Source organism: Cricetulus griseus, chromosome 7, assembly GCF_003668045.3.
Source record: "Cricetulus griseus strain 17A/GY chromosome 7, alternate assembly CriGri-PICRH-1.0, whole genome shotgun sequence".
Taxonomy (NCBI): Eukaryota; Metazoa; Chordata; class Mammalia; order Rodentia; family Cricetidae; genus Cricetulus; species Cricetulus griseus.
The window spans coordinates 43,966,726-43,986,182 of NC_048600.1; the positions used below are offsets into that span (position 1 = coordinate 43,966,726).

The following is a 19,457-nucleotide window of genomic DNA, read 5'->3' on the forward strand; positions in this document are numbered from 1 at the left end:
TCCTATCGACACAAATAAAAATACACTCTTGAGGGTATGTTTTAACCCAGGGTGACAGCCTTCCGGGCTTGCTCCTGTGTTGGCAAGGCAATTCTGTTCACCCTGCAGCCGTTCTGCCAGCCTTAATTTGTGTTTACAATGCCAGCTCCTCTGGCATGCATATCTGCACTGCGTGGGTGAGACCTGGCAGACTTCCTTCCAGCAGTGAGCTGCCAGGAACCCTCAGAGACGCTCTCAATCTCCACAACTGCCTCCCCGTGCCCCACCCTGACAGACATTACCTGGTGCTGCCAGCAGCTGGGGGTCTGGGGTCGCGGGGGCGGGGGGATCTCACCAAAAACCAAGTTACTGCCCCAGGAGGCCGCGCCCAGTCCTCCCGCGGCTGCTGAGCGCCCGCGGCCTCTGGCCTTGTGGGCGGGGCCGCTCGGGGAGGCGGAGTCTGCAACGCCGGGCTGGCGGCTTCACTGCCCGTGGCTCTCCAGCCCTGACGGCTGACAAGATGGCGCTGGCTGCTGCGAGTCGCGTTCTGCTGCACGCGGGTTCGTGGCCCGGGCGGGGAGCTGGTGCTCGGCCTCAGAGAGGGTGGGTTCGCGGGCGGCGGTGGCGAGAGTGGCGAGCTTGCTAACGGTGCTCCGGGCTCCGCCGCAGGGTCCCGCCTCGGGCGCAGAGAGGTCGTGGACGGCGCGCGGCGCTTCGCTAACAAGCAGGTGCTGGTGGAGACGGAGGACGCGGCGGGTGAGTGAGGGCTCGGGTGGTGACAGCCCGGCACGTGATTAGTTAATGTCCTCCAGCCCCAAGGCCACCAGTTAGGCGTGAAGTCAGCCGGATGTTGAGAGCCTTGAATTTCCAAAAGCAGTGAGGAAAAAAACTCTTGTAAACTCGGTTTCTTAAGTACATATCAGGTGGTTTAAATGACAAAACGAGTGAGCTTTTAAGTTTTGGTTAAAGTTCTTAAAGTTACCATCTGTCACCTAAACGATTAATTGAAAATGATTGCAGCCTGCTGTGGGGCTCGTGCTTGTAAACCTACCTGAAGCTAAAGAATCTCGAGTTCTAGGCCAGCCTCAGCACCATGAGACAGGGTCTCAAAAATAATGCACCAGGACTAGAGAAATGGCTCAGTGGTTAAGAGAACCCAGCTGCCCTGGAACCCAGGTTCAATTCCCAGCACCCACATAGCAGCTCACAAAGGTCTGTTACTTCAGTTCCAGGAGATCTGATACCTTTACACCAGTGCACACAAAAGAAAGTTACATTATTTTTTAAAAGAAGAAAGGAAGAGAGAGAGGAAGAAATAAAGGTACCGCCACTTCTGGCTTTCTTTCAAAACAAGAAATTCCGACATGACAATGATTGGAAGTATTTTTTAATATTTTGCAAACACTGGTGCCTGGCACAGACAACTATTTCCTAGTTAAAGTTGGAAGCTGCAAGTAGGGTCTCTCCCTACACCCTACTCCCTTCAGAACACCTAGGAAGAAACACCCCTCACAGGGCTGAAGCAGAAGGAAGGATGGTGAAGTTGAGATCAGCCTGGGATATATGTAGTGCCTATTTTTCCTGTGGTTTGGTGTGTTTTTTTAAAGTGAGGACGCAGGAGGAAAAGGTAGAATTTTCCAGGACAAATAGATAATGTATTTATAGTGCTCCTAAAATGCTGAGAGCAGGGCCATGTGCTCAAACCTGGTGAGTCCAACAGAAGGTGGAGACGTTGAAATCTGTGGCAGATTTTAATACCTCTCAAATACCACAGAGACACACATTTTAAAATATTAGAGGACTGGAGAGGTACCTTAGTGGTAGAACATTTATTTTCCTAGCATTGGACAGGCCTTGGGTTTAATCCCAGTACCACAAAAAGGAATAAATAAACATATTAGAATGGGTAGAGATAGCAACTCTATACCATGCCACAGTCCCTGGATTATAAAGGGTCTCTGTGCGAAGGGTGTTGGTGGTGACAGCCTTTAAGCCTAGCATTCGGGAGGCAGAAGCAGGCGAATCTCTGTGAGTTTGAGGTCAGCCTCTCCAGAGGGAGTGCCAGGATAGGCTCCAAAGCTACACAGAGAAACCCTGTCTCGGGAGGGGGGGGGTCTCTGTGTCACAGCCCTAGCTGTCCTGAAACTCAAAGGTAACTAGATATTTTGGCTTAGTATCATGTATATTTACTCACAACTTTAGTATATGTGAGTAATGTGATTTATACATATATATATTATTGTATATTTATTATATAAATATATATCCACCTGCCTCTGCCTCCCAAGTGCTAGGATTAAAGGCATGGGCCACCATGCCCAGCCCAGTAACCAGTGTTCTTAACCACTGAGCCATCTATCCAGCCCCCTGTAGCTCACACTTTTAAGCCCCCAGAACATAAACACCCTAAAGTGTGTGAACTTTGCTGGCACAGATAATAATTTCTTCCAGAGCTGATGCAGGGTCTTTTTGGCAAAGGTTCATCTCGTTTGAAGACAGCCTCTTTGACTTGTTTCATGATTTCTCCAGTGTTGCTTAGCAGGCACTTCAGAGTGACAAATTTCTGAGATCACTTGTGCCAAAGTTGAGGGCATTGATGTTTCATTTTAGCTTCTGCTCAACTCATCATTCAAGAAGGTTTTATCTAATAGTCAGCCTGCTCCAGGAATTTGGTTACTTATCCCATGCTGACTAAGGTCATCTAACTTCTCTTAGCTCATGTTCACCTTTTGCCTCCTTACCTTTTCCCTAGTGTCCTTTGCCCAACTGGGCTTTTCAGATATGTTTCTCTCAACTAAGTTTGAGATTTTTGTTTTATGTAGACCTGTAACTGGGTCAAAGGTCCACTTAAGGTAAAGATTGTTAAAGAACCCAGTTAGTGGGTCTGGAGAGATGGCGCAGAGGTTAAGAACACTGGCTGTTCTTCCTGAAGTCCTGAGTTCAAGTACCAGCACCCACATGGTGGCTCACAACCAGCCATTATGATTCTGGCGCCCTCTTATGGTGTGCAGGCAGGAATAATGTATACATAATAAGTAAATGAAAAACAAAAACCCCAGGCTGGAGAGATGGCTCAGAGGTTAAGAGCACCGGCAGCTCTTCCAGAGGTCCTGAGTTCAATTCCCAGCAACCACATGGTGGCTCACAACCATCCATTATAATATCTGGTGCCCTCTTCTGGTGGGCAGATATACATGGAAGTAGAATGTTGTATACATAATAAATAAATAAAATAAAACCCCAGTTGTCATCAAGACTTGACCCTCATTTTCAGAGAAGGGTTTTAGTTTTTTGTTTTGTTTTGTTTTGTTTTCTCAAGACAGGATTTCTTTATGTAGCCCTAGCTTTCCTGAACTAGCTCTGTAGATCTGGCTGGCCTCAAACTCACAGAGATCTCCTGCCTCCTCCTCCCAAATGCTAGGATTATTAAAGGCACGCACCACCACTGTCTGGCCTGGAGAATGGTTTTCAGTTGACACCTAGACACTCAGGTTCTCAGCTGGAAAAGTCTCTTGAATATTTTGGAAGTCCTTAAGGCAATACCAGATGCTGTCAGCAGTAGTTGGTAGTTGCAGTGTCCCTGGAGATAGGCCCTTGTTTTTTGCATTTATGCTGTAAACAGAATGCATGAGGAACCAAGGACTGTGGAAGGGCACCTGATGCCTGCATTCTCAGCTGCAATTGCTGAAGAAGTGTGAGCTAAGCCCCACTAGAAACCTCCTCATGTGTCTGGTTCTAGCATGTTCTCTGTTCCTCTGAAGTCTGGTACAGAAGAGCAAGAGGATTTGCACAAGTTGATGAATTAAAGTCAGGGAAATTAGAAGACAGGCTGATGAGTAGAAGAACTCTGCCCACTGTCATCTTTCAAGACATCAAAATCATGGCAGAGAGCCACCTCTGCTGTCAATTTCTTGGTGTCCTTGAGGCTGGGAGCCTAGGGCATTCTGCTGAGAGTGGAAATGACAGACACCTACAATGTTGTCAGTTTTGGCATATCAAGGGAAACCTTTAATTCTAACTAAAGTAGATTCCTTGCCAGAACTGCATCTATCTCTAGGCAGGTGAGTTGCCTTCAAAACCAGATGGACATCTGGTGCAGATGCTGGAAAGATGGGAGACATTCATGGCCCCAAGGTAGATGCCATTCTCAAAGACCTTGTGTGGCCTATGCCCTCAGGACTGCTTGGCTTCTACCTGAAAATGGAGGTTTATGATAATGACAATCCAAGTGTTTGCTGAGTCTAGAGTGGGTACAGGATACAGCACCCTGAGCTGATGAAATGACATCACATTTGTAAAGAACAGAAGTCCAAAGCCAGGGATAGGAAGGACTGGTTCTCTGAAGCTCCACAGGAGAGTCACCCCTGCATGATCTGGCGTTTGGTACTACCTCACCCCCTGGTGTCCTTGGCTTGTGGGCACCTCTGTTTACTCTGTTTCTTCCTTTACATGTATGTATGATGCATGTGAATGAGCGTACACATGTATATATGATTGGGAGTACACAAGTGTCAGGGGTGGACATCAGGTACTCTCTCCACTTTAGTGAGGCAGGATCTCTCACTGAACCCAGAGCTTGCAAATTCCAGTTAGTATAGCTAGCCAGCTTGCTCTTGGAATCTGTTCTCTGTAGACAGAGGGCTGGATGTGATAGCTAGCCAGCTTGCTCTTGGAATCTGTTCTCTGTAGATAGAGGGCTGGATGTGTGTTCTAGGGCTCTGAAGGCCAGGCTTCACACCTAGATGCAAGAGCTTTATCCACCGATGCTCATTTTATCCATAACCCCAACCCTCTGCTGCTATCTTTATGTGGCCTTTTCCTTGTGTCTCTCCTTTCACGAGGACACCAGTTATCTTGAACATAAGGTCCATTATATTGTGACCTCATTCTGTCATCTGTTTGTTTGACACAGGATCTCATGTCGTCCACTGGTCCTCAACTTTCTGCTCATCCAGAAATTACCTTGAACTTGATTCTCCTGCCTCTGCTTCCCAAGTTCCCTAAGTTGACAAGTGTGTGTGAGCACACCTGGTTTATTTGGTATTGGACATGTATGTGTGTTTGCCTGCATGTATGTATGTACACTATGAGCTCGCCTGATGCCCAAGGAAGTCAGAAGGGCATCAGATCCCCAAGAACTGTAGTTACAGGTGGTTGTGAACTACTGTGTGGGTGCTGGGCGCCAAATCCTGGTCTTCTACAAGACAGCAAGTGCTCTTACCTGATGAGCCATCTCTCCTGTCCCAAATTCATCTATTGTTGTATCTATAATGCATTTTTGAGCTCATGGAGCCCATATGGAGGTCAGAAAACAACTGTGGGAGTCAGTTCTCTTACTGGGAGGTCCATCAGCAAACTGCCTTGCAAGCACTTTACCCACCAAGGTACTTCTCTGACCTGTACTTGATGATTTTATTTTGGTTCGGTGTTTTGAGACAGGTTCTCTCTGTGTAACCTTGGCTGTCCTCGGGCTGTGTACCAGCCTGGCTGTGATCCACCTGCCTTTACCCCCCAAGTGCTAGTATTAAAGGCACGCACCACCATGCCCAGACTGTCCTTGATGTTTTGCCAGTCCTTTGACCTCTTGCTGCCTAGAGCAGTCTAGTCTGGGCCTCTCTGTAGCCCAAGCTGACCTTGAATTATCATCAGTCCTACATCACCACATTCAAGTTATAACTTATTTCCTTTGACACACAACACACATTCCTAACTCCAACTGCCTAGGACCTGACTACTTGTAGCAGTCACTTATATAGCCAGCAAAGCTGAAAATGCCCCCAGGCCTTTTACTTAAAAAAGTCTTTACCCCTGGGCTTCGAGGTTAGCAAGGGAGGGGAGAAGAGTTTCCCTCTAGTATTACATTTGACCTGTTTAATTTGGGTTGCATTAAAAATATGCTTAGGATATTTTTGATTAAAACAAATTATTTTGCAGGACAGTGTTAGTGTATATCTTTAATCCCAGCCCTTGAGAGGCGGAGGTAGGTATATCTCTGAGAGTTCCAGGCCTGCCTGGTCTAATGAGCAAGTTCTAGGACATTCAAAGCTACAAAAAGAAACCCTGTCTCAAGGGAAAAAAAAATTTATATGTATAGGGGTCTTGCCTGCATATTTGTCTGTGTATTGCATACATGGCTGGAGCCAGGGAATTCAGAAGATGGCATCAGATCCCCTGGAACTGGAGTTTCCAGATGCCACGTGGGTGCTGGGGATCTAACCTAGGTCTACTGGAAGAGCAGTCGCTGCCCTTACCCACATCAACATCTTTCCAGCCCGTCTTAGGGTATTTCTAAGTTCATTCCCATGAGGATTTGGCCAAGCCTCTGGGTCAAGGAGTCCTTGGAGCCTTGGTGTTTTGTTCTTGTTGAGACAGCTTTTCTCTATGTAACAGCCCTACCTGTCCTGGAACTAGCTCTGTAGACAAGGCTGACCTCCAACTCACAGAGATCCACCTGCCTCTGCCTCCCGAGGTCTGGGGCCTGGCTGGAATTGGTATTTTTATTTATTGTTTTTTGTTGTTTGAAATAGGGTCTTGAACTTGTAAGGAAAATGGACCAGCCAAAGAAACACACCCTGAGCAGAGCTGAAGAAACAAACACACTTTGGCCCTGCAACCAGATCCAAAGAAATGCACCCTGTCTCTAAAACCAGTGCCAAAGAAACACACTTTGGCCCTGGAATCAGAGCCAGTGAAAGAAATACACCCTGGCCCAAAAATTAGAGCCAAAAGGCTAAAAAGGACCAGCAAAAGAAACACACTTTGGCCCTGAAACCAGAGCCAAATCTGCCCCTGAACCTGTGCAGAAAACCAACCAATCCCTGAGATTGGTTGAGATCTAGCCATTCTGAGCTCAGGGATTGAAACATGACCAACCCCCACCCTGGAAATAAGCCCTGTGCGTATTCAGCTTGTGTTCATCCTGCCTGGCTACCCTCTGCCACCCAGGGAGGCAGAGGGCAGCCACTCTCCAGGATTCTTCCTTCCCAATAAATCTCTTGAATGAGGTAGAGACAACCCTAGAGTAGAGACAACCCTAGGCAGAGCAGAGTGGATCTGGACTGTAACACTTTTCAACACACAGAAAACCTTCTGGTGAAGCAGAGTTGTTACACTCTGCTCTCTGGGGGAAACTCTTTCCTGCCAGAGCAGAGCTGATACACTGGAAAGCTTTTCCCTGAAACAGGGCTGTAAACTGCTACCCTTATTGTGACCTGTGGTATTCCTTGGCTCCCTAGTGCCAGTATACCTTTCCATCCAAGCTGTAACACTCAATGTTCTGTGACTCCAGTGCCAGAATCCCTGTCCATCCTAACTAAGCCATCGCAATGCTTACAGAACTCACTTCAATCTTTTTGACTCTGTCTCCCAAGTGCTAGGACTAAAGGTGTGCAACACCTTTCCTGGCTGGGTTTTTTGCTCGTTTTGTTTTGTTTTGTTTTGAGTTTTCTTTTTCTTTATAGAAAGTAAGAGCAGAATCCCTATTTGGAGGTTTGTTTGGGTTTTTGTTGTTTTGTTTTTGAAGCAGGACCTCACTATGTAGCCCTGGCTGACCTAGAACTGAGCTCTTACTGCTCTTTTAAGAGTTAGAATTTTGGAGCCGGGTGGTGGTGGCGCACGCCTTTAATCCCAGCACTGGGGAGGCAGAGGCAGGAGGATCACTGTGAGTTCGAGACCAGCCTGGTCTACAAGAGCTAGTTCTAGGGCAGCCTCCAAAGCCACAGGGAAACCCTGTCTCGAAAAAACCAAAAAAAAAAAAAAAAAAAAAAAAAAAAAAAAAAAAAAGAGTTATAATTTTGGAAGCCCAGCTCAGTGTCAAGACACTAGCTGGGCTTCCAGAGGTCCTGAGTTCAATTCCCAGAAACCACATGGTGGCTCATAACCAACTGTAATGAGATCTGGTGCCCTCTTCTGGCCTGTAGGGATACATGCACACAGAACACTGTATACATGATAAATAATTTTTTTTTTCAAAAAAAAAGTTATAATTTCAGACCAGGCAGTGGTGGAGCACACCTTTAGTCCCAGCACAGGCAGAGGCAGGAGGATCTCTGAGTTCAAGATCAGCCTGTATACAGGGTGAGTTCCAGGATAGCCTGAGCTACACAGAGAAACCCTGCCAAACAAACAAATGAACAAACACACAACAAGGGATGTCCAACCCTGTCTCAAAAAAACAACAACAACAAAACAAAAAAACAAAAAGGAATGTCCTGGAAGGGAAAGTGAAGCAAGAGGGCTAGTGACATTCTCCTAGGTACTGGAGACAGCTCTTAACCTTGATCTTCCAGACTGGTGAGATTATTTAGGAGACTTGAGATCCTGAGAAACAAAGACAGCAGATCGAGGCTATCCAATCAATAGCAGATCGAGGCTATCCAATCAATAGCAGATCGAGGCTGTCCAATCAATAGCAGATCGAGGCTGTCCAAGGGCACACGGGACTCACCATCTACAGGCTTATGGGAAACCAGAATTTCCAAATCAAATGCTTTCTTCACCTATTTGAGACATCACACTAGCACCTGCTTTAACTTGTTTTTGTTTGTTTGTTTGTTTTTTCTTCCAAGACAGGGTTTCTCTGTGTAGTCTTGAATCTTCAAACTTGAATCTTTCTCTGAAGACCAGGCTGGCCTAAAAGTCAAAGGTCTGTTCACCTCTGACTCCTGAGACTGATGACAAATCCTGAGATCAAAGGTGTGCTCACCTCCACACCAGGCTCCTGTCTAAACTTTTTGTTGTTATTCTTATTGCATACTGTCTTTTGTTTGTTTGTTTGGGTTTTTTTTTTTTTTGGTCTTTTTTTTTTTCTTTTCTTTTTGGTTTTTCAAGACAGGGTTTCTCTGTGGTTTTGGAGGTTGTCCTGGAACTAGCTCTTGTAGACCAGGCTGGTCTTAAACTCACAGAGATCCACCTGCCTCTGCCTCCCGAGCGCTGGTATTAAAGGCATGCAACACCACCACCCAGCTTGTTTTCTTTTCAAGATGGGGTTTCTCTATATAGCCCTAGCTGTCATGGAACTTGCTCTATAGCTCAGGGTGGCCTCAATTCACAGAGATCCACCTTCCTCTGCTTCCGGAGTTCTGGGATTAAAGGCATGCCTCACCACCTCAAGGCCTGCCTGAACTCCACATACCCCCAACCCCCAGGGTTTCCTGTGGCTTTGGAGGTTGTACTGAAACTCCCTCTGTAGACCAGGCTGGCCTTGAAGACATAGATCTGCCTGCCTCTGCCTCCCGAGTGCTGAGATTAAATTGTGTGCCACTGTCTCCCTGAACTTTTGAAACCCCAAATTCTGCAGCTCTCATAGACAGACTGAGAGCAAGGGTGGCCAGGCCTGAAAGCTTTTCGAGGACTCTCTTTTTTAAACTAGGAATCGCAGTGATGAAGTTCAAGAACCCGCCAGTGAACTCCCTCAGCTTGGAGTTTCTGACAGAGTTTGTCATCAGCCTGGAAAAGCTAGAAAATGAGAAGACCTTCCGTGGTGTCATCCTCACTTCGGTAGGTGCCTGTTCAAGCCACACACCTCCAGCCCTGACTGTGGTCAAGAGTGGTAACCTGGAAAATCTGGACCCTTCATCATGGGGTATGGTGTCACCAGCCACCCTGACAACACTAGGGGTCTCTAGAACACAGTTTCTAGGAGAGCAGGTTCCCAGGGGTGTACCAGGCCTGCACTATCCTCAGGAACCTGCTGAGCAGTCTCTGTGGAAACTTTATCTTTCCAGAAGCTGCCATCTAGTCATTAGCAAATGTTGCCAACCCAGGGCTCCCAGGGTACCTACTCCCTGCCTCCCCCCAGCTGCTGGTTCCCTGAGCTAGTTCCAGCAGGATACCTGTCTTGAGAGCCTGTACTCTGCTTGCCTTTGGACCATCTTAGGTCAGGTATCAGAGGGCAAATTCTTCTGCCATATAAATTCTTTTTTTTATTTAATATTTTCTTTATTATAGTTTTTAAAACTGATACATAAAACATAATTATGCACATTTATGAGATACTATGTGATGTGATATTACTATGTAATATTTATATATAATATTAAAATCAAGATAAATTTTATGGCTAGAGTCACCCAACCATACAAAGATATCTTACTCCTAACTCTAGCTTAATTCCCAATGAACACTAAATAAGTACTCTCTATCTCTCTGCTCCTAGCAGTTAACGTTTTCTGATCTTTCATAAATCATTCTGAACTTTTCAGATTCGCTTAGATCAGGCAACAGTTACCTCCTCCCAGTATAATTTTTTAAATGGCCTTAGTAAATGAAGTCAGAGTTGCAGGAATGACAGGAAGGCCCCTGGAAATTTGTCCCAGTACCTGCTTCTAAGAGCCAGACTCTTTCTAATAAGAAATCAACCTCCAAAGAGGGAAAAACTGAGTTCTCCATTGCCATGTTTTCAACTCCTTATCTGGCTATCATTTTAAAAATATAAATCAAAATAACTCTAATAGGATGCTGGAGAGATGGCCCAGCAGTCAAGAGCACTGACTGCTCCCATATGAATTCTTGAGGGGGTCTGGCAAGCATTTGCCAGCATTTGCAAGTGCTGGCAAATGCCAGGAACACCACTGGTGACAGCAGTGTCACTGAAGTCAGTAAATGACCATTGAGGGAGGTGGTCCAGTGGGTAAGAAAGTCCTCAGAGGTGTGGTCTCTGGCATCACATCCCCTGCCCCCGCTCCAATGCCAGGACACAAAGTAGGAGGTACAGCCAGTTCATTTCAGCCCCTTTGTTCTTGTTGTCTGGAGTTAGGTTCTTGTATCCCAGGCTAGCACCCAACTTGTTGTGTAGTCAAGGCCAAAGTGTTGCTGTGCCAGTCTGTGAGGTGCTGTGAACCAAACCCAGGCCTTTGTGGATGCTAGGCAAGCACTCTACCACCTGAGCTACGTCTCCAGCTCCCAATAAATAATGATTTGGGGTTTTTTGATCCTTTGGGGGAGGGGCGATGCTAGAGATTGAACCCAGGGCCATCTGAATATTGGGCAAGTGTTCTGCCACCACACAACTTCTTCAGCCCCTTGGTAAGGTGCAGTGACAGTGCTACTCTCTTTAAGAGTAAATGCAAAGTATATACGTATTTCCCTACACTATGTGCTATAGTAATACAGAAACCAGACAGGACCATTGAGCAATGACATGTCTTAGCACCGTGGTCAGTAAAACTACAGGAAGCTAATAGTCATGAAGCTCCGAAGGGCCAGGCTGCCCCGTAGGGGAGCAATCACTACCCGGGACAATGGCCAGCAGACTCAGCATTGATTCCTAGGCTTATAGTCAGTAAAACTATTAGGTTTTTCTTTTTTGCTTTGTTTCGTTTTATATTTTTTGTTTGTTTGTTTTTTCAAGACAGGGTTTCTCTGTGTAGCTTTGGAGCCTATCTTAGAACTTACTTTGTGTACCAAGAGGGCCTCGAACTCAACAGAGATCTGCCTGCCTCTACCTCCTGAGTTCAGGCATCAAAGGCGTATGCCAGCACTGCCTGGCATCATTGAAACTATTAGTTTATTTACTCAGCCCATAGCCTTAAAAGTTAATCTCACAGCTAATATCACTGCAGGCCGCCTTTTAATGCATCTAATTGGTGGTGCTGCTATAGTATTAGTAAGCATTAGTCTGTTCTCTCTCTTCTTCTCTTTCTTCTCCCCTCTCACCTTTCCCTTTCCCCACTCCCTTCCCTTCCCTCAATAAAATATCCAACATAACAACAACAAAAAGCATTAGTCCACCAACTGCCACAATTACATTCATTATTCTTATCCTAATAACTGTCCTGGAATTGCTTTAGCCCTTATCCAAGCCTATGTTTTTATCCTCCTAATCAGTCTTTAGCTATGTGATAACACAATGACCCACCAAGCACACACATACCACATAGTTAACCCAAACCCAACACCACTAACTGGAGCCATCTCTGCTTTCGTCTGATCTCTGGCCTACTAGTATGATTCCATTTTAACTCCTCTATCTTACTGTCCTTAGGCCCTATAACAAATAATGAGATACCAAGGCCACTGCACCCCTATTGTAGAGAAAGACCTTCAGTATAGAATCATTTATTGTACCTGGTCTTTTCTCCTCCATCTACCTAAGCCCCATAGGTTTTTTTCCAGAGCTTTCTATCACTCAGCCTTGTGCCTAGGTGACCTAGATGGAATTGTCCCACTTAACCCACTTGAAGTCTCCCTACTTAATACCTCAGTCCTAGCATCAGGGATTTCATCCCATGAGCCCCCCCCCACGGCTTAAAAGAAGGAAGTCAAATCACATAAACCAAGCCTTACTCATTTTAGTCATGGCAGGGCTATACTTTACCATTCTCCAAGCCTCAGAACACGTCCAACATTTTTGTTGTTATTACTGACCATGCATTTGTCATGATTTTCTTTATGGTAATACCAACAGTGATTGGAGGCTTTAGAAACTGCAGTATCTGATATGGCATTCCCCTAAGATGTGGATGACTATTTAACTGAGAGGACCTCTTGTTTGGAGGCAAACAAGATTATAATAAAAGCCGTCAGTGAGATGAATGAGCCTATGTAGTACACTGCATTTCATGTGGTGGAAGTGTCTGGATAGTCAGAATAGGGTCACCAAATTCCTGAGAGCTCTAGAAAAACTTGAGGAAAATATGTCAGGTTTACCACTACAAATATGGTAAACACCGAGCTTTTGCTTGCGTGTTGCCTAGAGTATACCCTGAAAAAAGTGGAAATCAGTGGGCAAACACAGCCATCATAGCGAAGACGGCTTCTATAGAAAAGACACAGCGGAAGTGAGCATGAAGGACTATATCAAGTGAAGAGTGAGAACAGTTCCAGTAAGGCCCTGGTCTTGGTTGGGGTTTCTGTTTGCTGTGAAGAGATACCATGACCACGGAAACTCTTATAAAAGGAGAAACATTTAATTGGGGTGTCTTACATTTTCAGAGATTTAGTCCATTATCATGGTGTGACATGGTGGCAAGCAAGCATAGTGCTAGAGAAGGAGCTGACAGTCCTACATCTTGACTCTAAGGCAACAGGAAGTGGTCTGAGACACTGGGTGCCGCTTGAGCATGTATGAGACCTCAAAGCTCACCTCCACAGTGACATACTTCCTCCAACAAGACTACACCTACTCCAACAAAGCCACACCTCCCAATAGTGTTATTCCCTATGATGAGCTTATGGGGCCAATTCATTCAAACTACTATAACCCCCCAACTGCTCATAGGAAAATGAAATATAAGGCTCATAATACAGCAGTAATGTTTCCTCCATGAAGTGTAGCAAGTCAGTTGAAACTCTAGTTAGAGTAGCAATAATTGTGGCAGAGGTGAAACAAGCACGAGTGTTTACATCAAGGCATACTGAGAATATGTGATGAGCTCATAAGATGAATCCTAAAAAAAACAATAGATCTCATAGCTCAAACTCTTCGTACATATAATGTCTTTTTTTTTGGCCTGAATAATAAAGATATGGAAAATATTTCTGAAGCCTGGAAGGGTTAAAATATAAACATCTGATTGGCTGGAAACTCAGAAGAGGTGTTGCTAGAGAATAGGGTATCTTTCTCCAACAGGATCAAAGAAGGTTGTGTTTAATTTCGGCCATTAAAAATACAGAAATTGCTGAGCGTTGGTGGCGCACACCTTTAATCCCAGCACTCAGGAGGCAGAGGCAGGTGAATCTCTGTGAGTTCGAGACCAGCCTGGTCTACAAGAGCTAGTTCCAGGACAGCCTCCAAAGCCACAGAGAAACCCTGTCTCCAAAAACAAAAAAACAAACAAAAAAAAAAAAAAAAAAAACAGAAATTCCTGAGGCAGGGACCAGAAGGGAAGAGGGCTGCTGGAATTGGGACAGGTGACATGAATAATGGGGTATGACACTGTGTTGTGGCTGGTGGTCTTATATTGATTCTGGTAGTAACAAAGTTAATTGCACCCAGGATAGATGAAACATCAGCTAAATGAAGGGAGAAAATAGGTCTACGGATGTTCCTGCATGGTACGGGTATCAGGCTAATGGCAGATAAACAGTTCAACTCCTTCCTATTCCTGCTTCTGCTGTTGATAACAGGAGGAAGAATACAGGAGGAAGGAGTCAAAGGCTTCTAATGCTTATTTGTGGGAGTAAACATTAGATTCTTCCTACATAGGCCATATTCACAGACACTGGAGGTAAGAATTGCAATGTGACTTAGAAGACCACAGTTCACCTAACCATATATTGTCTTCCCAGATCACAGAAATGGGCTGACTTGTAGCTCTTCAGATCTATTTGGTTTAACCAGCAGGAGTACTTTCATTCGTCACACAGAATTTGCCTCTGGGAACTAGAGAAGTGGCTCAGGGGTTAAGAGCACTGGCTGCTCCTACATAGGACCTGAGTTCATTTCCCAGGACCCACATTGGGACACAACCATCTGTAAATCTAGTCCCAGGACATCCAACACCCTCTTCTGGCTTCTGCAGGCAAAAGGCACATGCAGACAAAACACTCAAACACGGGAAATAGTTTAAAAATAAAAACCTAAATCTGCCGATTCTTTCCAAATGCTGGGATTACAGACATTCGTCACCAAGACCAAGTTTTTGTTGCTCCTGTTGTTATTCCATGTGGCCATTGTTCTATCACCCTTGTCCCTTCTGCCATCCTCTGCCCAACATGGAGATGACCCACGGGTCCATTGTCCCCATTCTCATTAGAAGCATCTGAATTGGCCCTGCATAGTGATGCACTCCTTTGATCCCAGCCCTTGGAAGGCATAGGCAGGTGGATGTCTGAGTTAAAGGCCAGTCTGGTCTATAGAGTGAGTTCCAGGACAGCCAGGACTACATAGTGTGACCCCGGGGATTGGGGGAGCATCTGAATCTAGCATAGTTGTGCCTGTTACATTACAGAAGAGGGATCCATTTCATGAACACACAAAGTGAGATCAGCACACAAGTATTGTGTATCAGTTCCTGTCCAAAACATGTGGACTCAGCTGCACTGTGACTTTGAGGTCACAGAGGATGGATGTCTGTGTCCATTCCCTCAGCTCCTGACAGGGGGTGCTGTTGGGCAAACAAAACATCTAGTTCTTGCTGGAGCAGGTGCTGCCCTGCACCAAAGCTACCACCCATGGACTCAAGCCTTAGCTAAGAAATCCTACAGAGGGAAAATCATCAGTGGAGTTTTTAACCTGGCAGCTCCTGACCCATTTCCCAAGATTTGGTGCTGACCCTGACAAGGCACTGTCCTTATGGTGTCCCTGTAGCCCATTGGCTCTTCCTCCACCTGTGCTCTCCTCCTACCTGCTCTGGTGGCTGGCAGACCTGAGACATCAAACTGAGGACCCACATGTGTGTCTGTGCAGATTTCTACATCTTTCTTCTGCCCCAGAATTTTCTGTCTTGCTTACCCTTGGGAGGCTGATCACAACATGTTCCTGAAAGAAGGAACTAGTACAAAGAGGAGTGCCCAGGTGTCAGCCTGGCTGGAACACAAGTGTCTCTGAGCAGTGTCCACTCTTAACCAGTTTGAAGCAAGAAAAAGGACACTCCAGAAAGTAGTCAGTCCAGGGGAGGGTCCTAGACACCCTCAGTTTTGGATTCCATGGAAGACCCATCTTACTAGCCAAACATGACCCTGGCATCTCTTGGCAGGACCTCCCGGGTATTTTCTCAGCTGGCCTGGACTTGAGGGAGATGTATGGCAGGAACCCAGCCCATTACGCTGAGTTCTGGAAGGCTGTGCAGGAGCTGTGGCTGAGGCTCTACATGTCCAAGCTGATGTTAGTGTCTGCCATCAATGTGAGTATCCCCACCCACAGTTCTCTAGGGCCTATCCAGCAGCAGGGGACACTCAAACTTTGACCTTCCTGGGCCAGACAGACAAGGCAGAGGAAATGCCAGTGGTGGGACAGGGACCGGCTGGCTGGAAATGAACCCTGGCTGCAGTTAACCCTGAGCAGCCTGGGCTACACAGGAAACCCTGCCTTGGGGAGAAGAACAGAAAGACAGGGAAAAAGCAGGGTTCTCTGAGGGCATAGCTCTAAGGATCAGAGCCATGAGAGCATAAAGGAAGAATTGAAGATAGAAAGTTAGGTGATAGCCAAAGTGGGGCCTGGGGAAGAGACACTGGTGACATGTCTCACTCAATATGGCGCATTTGGGTGCATGCAATGTGGACACTGCCGTTTTAGGGTTCCCAGGCATCCTCCTGGTAAGACTGATTGCCAGGGGTGGTAACAGCTCCATGGCCTGACAGCTGTGTCTCAATAACTTACTGTGAACATTAGCATCAAATAAAAGCTACAAAAGGACAGGCAACTTTCTGTCCCAAGAGTCATTGTTGGCCCCTAAAAGCTAAAGAGCCACATGCCAAGGACCTTGAGCCCATGGAAAAACTTGACTCTGTTAAGACCCAGCTGCTGATCCCCGGTTGGCCAATCTCAACTCTCATACCGATCTGGCATACTTGGTCCAGATGCCACTGCAGTGCCAGGAGCTCATGCCCACCCTCTGCCCTGTCTAAGGAATGTTACTGGGTACTGGAGCACCTACAGACTGAGACTCTTGCTTCTCTACAGGGTGCCTCTCCTGCTGGAGGCTGTCTCATAGCTCTTACCTCTGACTACAGGATTATGGCTGACAACCCCAAGTACACCATAGGACTCAATGAAAGCCTGCTTGGCATTGTTGCCCCCTTCTGGTAAGACCAGGGATTGCACTCTTACTCTACTTGACAACCTCCATCCTAACAAGGTGGTGAAGGATGATGTATGTCTTCATTCCAGGTTCAAAGACACCTTTGTGAACACCATTGGACACCGAGCAGCAGAGCGTGCCCTTCAGCTGGGGATGCTCTTCCCACCAGCAGAGGCCCTCAAGGTGGGTGTGGTGGATGAGGTGGTGCCGGAGGACCAGATACACAGCAAGGCTCGCTCAGTGATGGCCCAGTGGTTGGCCATTCCAGGTGAGGAGCAAGCAGCAGGCAGCTTTGGGGCAAATGGTTAAGGAAGATAGGTCACCTTCCCCATTCTGGTGATCCATCTTGATGAAAGCAAAAGTTCTCACAAGTGGGGATCTATGAAAGTACTTACAGAAAGCTCTTGCAGGGCCTGGGAAGCCTTCAGGAACACGGCTGCACCTGTGAAACTCCAGCAACACCAGGACTCTTTGGTGTTTGATTTTTTTGAGACGGGGTCTCACTGTGTAGCTGAGTTTTCCCTGAAACAACCTACTTAACCCATGTCTTCTAATTTGGAATCCCCCTGCCTTCGTTTCTCCAATGTTTAGATACAAGCATGTACCACCAGTTGAGACACTAAAATGTTAATGGCATATATTTCCCAAATGTCACAAAGTATCCTTTTGAATTTCTCTAAAAGGAGCCCTCTTCTCTTAGGGAGCAAGTAGCCAGTCTCTACATGCATGAGAAAGAATCTACTGATGTGGAAAATGTGGCCAGTAATGCAATTCAAACAGAATGACATGTTAGTTATTTAAGGTGCTAGAAATGGAACTCAAGACTTTGTGCATGTGTTCTATCACTGACCTGTGTTCTGCCCTAAAAATGACATTAAGTAGCCAATTTTAAGAGGCAGGCAGAGTGGCATGTGCCGTAATCCCAGCACTCTGGAGGTTACAAAATGAAGTCCTACAAATTAAAGACCACCATGGGCTAAAAAGAGCTGACTCGAGAGCTGGAGAGATGGCTCAGAGGTTAAGAGCACCGACTATTCTTTCAGAGGTCCTGAGTTCAATTCCCAGCAACCACATGATGGCTCACAACCATCCGTTATGAGATCTGGTGCCCTCTTCTGGTGTGCAGATATACATGGAAGAGAATGTTGTATACATAATAAATAAATAAAATCTTTTTTAAAAAAAAGAGCTGTCTCAGCAACAGCAGTAACAAAAACTCTTACAGTACCCTCCTCCTGTCTGCTCTTGTATTTTATTTATATGGGTTTGTTTAGACAGGGTGTTCATTTCAGGCTGGCCTTGAACTCCCTATTCCACCCTAGCTGCCCAAATGATAAGACACCATCCTTCTTTCTGATTTTCCGAACTCTCTAGGAGGGTCTGTATTTCTATACATGAAGGAAGTGTAGCACAGCCAGGAATGGCCACACACTCTCTGAAGGTGAGTTTCACAAATAACCCCATTTTCTTTAGACCATTCTCGGCAGCTGACCAAGAGCATGATGCGAAAGGCCACTGCAGACAACCTGATCAAGCAGCGAGAGGCAGACATCCAGAATTTCGTCAGCTTCATCTCTCGAGACTCCATCCAGAAGTCTCTGCACGTGTACTTGGAAAAGCTCAAGCAAAAGAGGGGCTAAAGCAATGCTGCCACACAGGAGTTCAGTCACATGTGCCATCTGGGGACCTACTGATCCCAAGGATTATAAACAAGGTGTTTTTCAACTTAAAAATTGTCTTAGCTTTTGTGTTCCTGACCTTAAAATGGCCAGTGCCTGGATGTAGAGGTGGCTCAGTGGTTGAGACCACTGGCTAAACAGGGCGGTGGTGGTGCGCGCCTAATTTTAATCCCAGCACTCGAGAGACAGAGGAGGCAGATCTCTGTGAGTTCTAGACCAGCCTGGTCTACAAGAGCTAGTTCCAGGACAGTCTCCAAAGCCAAAGAGAAACCTTGTCTCGAAAAACCAAACCAAACCAAAACAAACAACAACAAAAACAAAATAAAAAAGAGCACTGGCTGCTCGTGCACAGGAACCAGGTTCAAATCCCAGACTGATGTGTGGCTCATGATCATCTGTGACTCCAGTTCCAGGAGATCCAATGCCTTCTGTGCTCTGTATGCAGGCAAAATACCTAGACACGTCTCTCTCTCTCTCTCTCTCTCTCTCTCTCTCTCTCTCTCTCTCTCTCTCACACACACACACACACACACACACACACACACACACACCTGTTCTGTTAGCTGGGGTCAGAGGTCTGTCAGTAAGGTCTCACCAACTATCATGAGAGCTTGGTAAAAAGCAAGACATAGTGGATGCACTTGTAGTTTAGTACTAGATAGACAGGAACAGGCAGGTCCCTGAGATTCTCTGGCCAACCAGTCTAGCTAATTAGTGAGTGCCAGTGAGACACTCTGACCTCTGGCTTATACAAATGCACACTCATGAACTGCTCCTTGAAGTCTAGGGCCTACAGCCCCAACCACAAGAACCTTTTTGCTTCGTGAGCACAAAGTCACTCTGGATCTTTTACAAGGTCACACTGCATATCCATCTGAAAGCAGAGTTGTGGACAATCTGCTGTTGGCTATCCCTGGCATTTAATGGCTGTCTTTTTGAAACTTTAAGGCCAGACAGCCTCTGTCACCCTCCAGGACCTCCATAGAAAACCCTTGTGGCCCCAAGTTTTCATTTAGAAGGGGCAGACAGCTGCCAGAGGACCCTGGGGAAGAGGAATGTGAAGGATGGTGACTACAGAGTTGCTACCTTCCCCTGGCCACACCCTATTCCTGCCCCC

The 19,457-nt window shown here is 46.2% G+C and overlaps 1 protein-coding gene across 1 annotated transcript; it reads left to right on the top strand.

The window, feature by feature from the left end:
• The first annotated feature begins 402 nt into the window (after positions 1 to 402).
• On the top strand, positions 403 to 18,394 carry Eci1 (enoyl-CoA delta isomerase 1). The gene is made up of 7 exons (XM_027424914.2): positions 403 to 539; positions 649 to 735; positions 9,350 to 9,477; positions 15,618 to 15,764; positions 16,544 to 16,665; positions 16,751 to 16,929; positions 18,135 to 18,394. The coding sequence occupies exons 1-7, from the start codon at positions 500 to 502 to the stop codon at positions 18,299 to 18,301; spliced, it is 870 nt and encodes a 289-aa protein (XP_027280715.1). The 5' UTR covers positions 403 to 499; the 3' UTR covers positions 18,302 to 18,394.
• The last annotated feature ends 1,063 nt before the right edge of the window (positions 18,395 to 19,457 follow it).